This window comes from Camellia sinensis, chromosome 8, assembly GCF_055761805.1.
Source record: "Camellia sinensis isolate YWXY chromosome 8, ASM5576180v1, whole genome shotgun sequence".
NCBI lineage: Eukaryota > Viridiplantae > Streptophyta > Magnoliopsida > Ericales > Theaceae > Camellia > Camellia sinensis.
This window is the reverse complement of record NC_138968.1, coordinates 149,213,215-149,218,704: the sequence shown is the minus strand read 5'-3', so window position 1 is coordinate 149,218,704 and position 5,490 is coordinate 149,213,215. Positions and strand designations below refer to the sequence as shown.

Below are 5,490 nucleotides of genomic sequence, written 5' to 3'. Positions count from 1 at the left end.
ATTATAGGGACCTCCATACCTATGTGGTTGATGTGATTAGACCAATGCTTCTGCCGCAGACTTCCCTCTGGTGATGATGATTCTACCACACAAGTATTGTCTTCATTTGAATTTCCCCCCAAAGATTTAGTCTCCTCTACTGCTGAGGCATTGCTCCAACTACCACCAACCTCCAGTCCAACATTGTTTTTCGACCTGCAAGCCATGGATGCATTTGACACCGCATATTCCCTAGCCACTTCATCTACTCTGGCAGCACCCTCTACCTCCCGATTGGTACCTGTGATGGGCTGGTGATTAATTTTGGAGCACCCATCTTCCTCAGCCCCATTGGTAATAGTTCCCTAGTAGCTAAATAGTGTATTTTCTGAATTATACTCTTCGTAAACTCTTATGGGATAAAGTCTGCCTTTGCATTCCAAGTTTAAACACGTGCTAATGGGGTCCATAACACCAATGAGTAATTTGAGCCTCCCACAACGAAAAGATTTGGGAGAGCAGATGCTATCATTCATGATAACCACCTCCCCCCATAAACTTCCAATCTTCTTGAAAGTATCTAAGTTCCACAGGTTGAGGGGCACACCGTAGCATCTGATCCAAACATATATCTCCTGGTGGAGATGCATACCAGAGTGCCACTCAGTGATGAACTCGCACCAGTCATGAAACCAAACTTCAAGCTGAGATTTTCCCTTCAACAGATCTTCTCTGGAATTAAAGGAGATGATTGCATCTCGACCTCCACATTCTCTAACCAGCACGCTCAATATACCTCTCTTTTTGAGCTCATATTTCACCTCCTGAATAGAGTATTTCATTTTGAGCCTCATGATCAAGCTGTCAAACAACCATCCATTGCCGATCTCTTCTACTTTGATAGTTGTCTTAGGTAGGGATTCTGAATCAGTGCTCTTGATAACATCTGCAAACGTTCTGCCATCAATCCTTTGATTCCAATATCTGTTGACAATCGAAGCAAAAGGCTTGCGAGACTCTGTTTGTCTAGCTGGTTGTAGATGTACTTTCCTCCTATCATCTGTTCCTTTCCCATACTCTGCGGTTATGACTACCAGCAATTTGTCATCAACCCACAGGCCATTTGTTTTCTGCGCTGCTATTCTGGCTGAGATAGAACAGTCATACCTGATGAACCCAAATCTCGTATTCGTCGATTTCCTTCTTTTGCTTGGTATGAATGCATCATTTACTACACCAAACTTGGAGAATAGTTTGTATAAACTTCTCGAGTCCATAGATTCAGGAAGGTTGTCCACAAAAAGGGTGAATAGACCAGCCCTTCGATCTTCATACCAGGATCTGTGCGACTCTTGCCTTCCTCTCTGCTTAACCACTGGAATCCAACCTCCTTCTCTTCGCGATTGCATAGCAAGAAGTTCAATTTTTAGGTGTGTATATACATATGAAGATCTTTTTGTTGATTGATCAAAAGATTTTGTTTTGCTGATCAAAAGAAAAAAAAAAAAGTCTACTTATAAATGTTACTAAATGGAATCAGGATCTATTAGCAAATGTCTTAATTCTTACAAAATTTTTGCATAGAAATCATAATCATGGCAGTAGCATTTTTGAAAATTTAGGTATCATTTAGTAACATTTCTATTTCTTATTTTTTGTTATTGTTTTTATTTATAATAAAATAAAATTGATTATAAGATTTTTTTTTTTAAAAAAAAGAAAAGAAGAAAGAGGAATAAAGGGTTATAGATTAGCCATATTACAAATTAGTGGAAATCATATTGGGTGCAAGTTTGGATTATGTAGACTTACATCAAAAAGATTTTCATTGATTTGTAAAATATTTTGATCTTATACATTGACACGTTATTGCTCCCTTCGCCCCATCTTTCTTATCTCTTTCATCTTTCTTAACTCTTTCCATTTTTATATATTCAAATTGGTGATCCAAAATATAGGAGGAAATGGACATTTAACAACCCCACAGTCTTTTTCATTTTGAATTTTTACCCAACCAATGGTAATATTTTACAATATTAAAGGTCACAGCTAATGCCTTTAAAAGTCCTAAGCATAGCTAAAAATTTAGAAAATTATCTACAGGGAGCGGTGGGAAGTGATGGTTGAGAATTCCAACCAACCAAACACACAAAAGTACCAATACAAGTCTACCACCCCACATCTACATTCCTAACACTCACAGCCTTTAAAACCCCCCTTTCCTATGTACTAAAATTTCCAAATATTGCCTGAGAAAATCCCAAACCAACCATGGCCAAGACCAAGAGGATCTGTGCCCTTCTGCTAAGGGCTTTGGCCTTGGCCGCGACAGTCGTGGCAGCCATTGTGATGGTCACAAGTCATGAGAAATCTACCTTGTTTACTGTTACTTTCGAAGCAAAGTATAGTCATACACCAGCATTCAAGTATGTTTTTTTACTTAACTTTTTTGTCGAAAGGTTTTTGTTTTCTTGTTCATTTAGTTTTTCTTCTTCTTATTCTTGTTCTTCGTGTAGGCATTTCTTGGTTGCAAATATCATTGGAGCTGTGTACAGCTTTATGGTTCTTTTCCTTCCTGCAGAGAGTATGCTCTGGCGATTAGTTGTTGCCTTGGATGTTGTAAGTGTGTTTCAATTCAGATTTAGGCCTCGTTTGGGAACAGGCTAGTTTAGTAACTTTTTGATTATTTGGCTAAAATATGAGCTAAAAAAAATTAGTATATTTGGGATGACTTTTTGGCTTTTTATGAAAAGATGTGTAAAAAGTAGAGAGAAAAGAGAATCTTTGACTTTTTAATATGAGTTGTTGACTTTTTGACTAATTTAATAATTTTTTAACTTTTTAACTAAAATAAAAGATTCCTAAACGGGGCCTTAGTTTCCCCATCAATTACAAAAAGTCTATTCTTGTAGAGTTTTTATACAAAATTTGTTATTACAAAAAGTCTGTTTTTTGTCTTGGTCTTCATTTTTTTAAAACTAAAAAATAAAAACTTTATCACTTTTTTATTTTAAATTCATAAAAGTATAACTGGTTCCAATATTTTTAAACAAAATTGGAACTAGAAAAAGCTATAATGGTCGCCACCACTTGCAACCACCACCACCAAAGGTCATCACGGTTACCATCCAGTAACTGACGGTGAGTTTTGGCCACCTCTGTAATTATCTTTGATGACCGAACAAACCTCACCTATAACCCTCTGACAATATTTCAACCACCAACTTTAGCGGTTGTACCCCACATCTAACCACCCTCCACTACTAACCACCACTTATGACAACTCACTAAACATATTTCTTTATTTTTATTTTCATTTTTTTTCAAATGATTTGTGTACGCTGAACAATTTTTTGGTTTTTGTTTTTACTTAAAAATAAATACAAATGTATTTCCTATTTTAAAATAGGAAATATAAAAAGTTGGTTTCGATTCTTTTTAAAAATTGTTTTCTCACAAAAATGAAAATGGTACGAAAACGATGAGTGTTTTCGAAACTTGTCCTTGCTTTATTTCCAAAAACTCAAGAAAAAATTGAAAAACAAAAAGAAAATAGAAAAAGAAAAAGAAAACACAACCAAACAGAAGGACATCTAAAATCAATACTTGTTGTATCATTTAGTATTTTTATTTTTATTTGTACAACTATATTCAATCTATTTAACTCAGTGGGACATTCTATTGCCTAATTAATGATGTCTGGCAAAGGGAATACTACATAAGAGTTCACAGTTAACCTTACTAGTTTTAAATGATTCAAATATTCTAATATTGGACTTTGTTTGGATTAGGTGATCACCATGTTACTCACATCAGGCATGGCAGCAGCCTTGGCAATAGCTTATGTGGGGAAGAAAGGGAATACATATGCTGGTTGGCTTCCCATTTGTGATCAAGTTGAAAAGTACTGTCAACATGTTGGAGGAGCCATTGCCGCTGGCTTTGCTGGAGTCATAATCTATCTCTTGCTTCTTCTCTACTCCATCCACAATGTCCTCAATCCTCTGCTTGTTTAGAAACAGTTCTTCGAACTTCAAACGATTCTCGGTTCAATTTTTAGATGCGATTGTTGGGAGACAGATGATGATTTATGACAACTGCGAATGTTTTAGAGGTTGAATTAAAGATCCGCAGAACGTTATGTATTTTGATTGTTTAGTTTGATTGATGATTTTGTTGGTTGTATGTGTAGTAATTTTAAGTACACTGTGAATTAAAGAGTGTAGAATAAAGAGAAGTGTGATGTTAATTGGCGAGAATTGGAGAATTCATGTATGATTTGGAAAATGTCATATTCAAGTGTTTTTTTTTTAACCCAAGAACAGAATTGAGTGCAATACATACCCTTGTGTTTTTTATTGAATTTTTAGGTAAGAAAATGGGGTAAATTCATATATAGTAGGTAAAGTGTCACTCATCAAATGAATATTAATTAGAAATAATGTCAAGTCAGTTTAAACAATTTTACTGCGTTGGAGTCCAGTTATTTAGCAAATTCAGTGGTGTTTTTAGAAATTGGTAAAAAAAATTAACTTTTTGACTTTTTTAGTGATTTTTTTGGCCAAAAAAACTGACTTCTGTGACTTTTTTTGTAACTTTTTTTTTTTTTTTTTTGTGTGTAAAAAAATTAAAAAAGTTAAAAAATTAACTTTTTAACTTCTTCTCAAAAGACCCCTCAGTGTTAATTTGACCATTTCAATCATGATTTTGACTTCAGTAATTGGTGAGAGAAGCAGTGAGTCACTACGTCAAAATTGGGCTTTAGCGGCGATTTTTTACCACCGTTAAAGGTTGTAAAACCGTCGTTAAAGCCTTTAACGGCGGTATTAACGGTGGTTTTGTTACCACCGTTTATGCACGTGTCGAAAAAAGTACAACCGTCGTAAAAAGTCGACCAAAAATGGCGGTAACATAGGACCAAAAACGGCAGTTTTTTACCGCCGTAAATAGGTTCAAATTTTTCAAAAAATAATTCTTTCTTCTTGCACTCCCCAAGTCTTGAACCCTCAACCTCTCATCCACCCACACTAACCACACTACCATAGCCACTCTTCATGAAACATATTCCCTAAATAAATATTTAAACATTACTTTTATTTTATTGTAGATGGTTTTGCCGGAGTTTCGCCGGAGCACGCCGGAGATTCGCCGGCAAAGACCGCCGTCATTAACGGCGGTAATGATTGGGCATTAACGGCGGTTTTGTTACCGCCGTTAAAAGTGGGCATTAACAGCGGTAACAAAACCGCCGTTAATGATACCTTTAACGACGATTTTCGTTACCGTCGTTAATAGTACCTTTAACGACGGTTTTCGTTACCGCCGTTAAAAAAACCGCCGTTAATGCCCTGTTTTGGCATAGTGAGTATAGCATACTAAAAAAAAGAAATAAAAAAAAGTAGGTTACATCATAAAAAAAAGAATTATAAAAATACAAAAATAAATAAATAAAAATAATAGAAAACAACTCCGATTCGTAGCTCGAATTTGGCTCGAATTCGGAGAAGAAGA

The 5,490-nt window shown here is 35.5% G+C and overlaps 1 protein-coding gene across 1 annotated transcript; it reads left to right on the top strand.

Moving 5' to 3' along the window:
• Positions 1–1,534: 1,534 nt before the first annotated feature.
• Positions 1,535–4,233, top strand: LOC114296268 (CASP-like protein 1C1). The gene is made up of 3 exons (XM_028240561.2): positions 1,535–2,405; positions 2,496–2,598; positions 3,771–4,233. Exons 1-3 carry the CDS (start codon positions 2,251–2,253, stop codon positions 3,993–3,995), a joined length of 483 nt encoding a protein of 160 aa, XP_028096362.2. The 5' UTR covers positions 1,535–2,250; the 3' UTR covers positions 3,996–4,233.
• Positions 4,234–5,490: the final 1,257 nt, after the last annotated feature.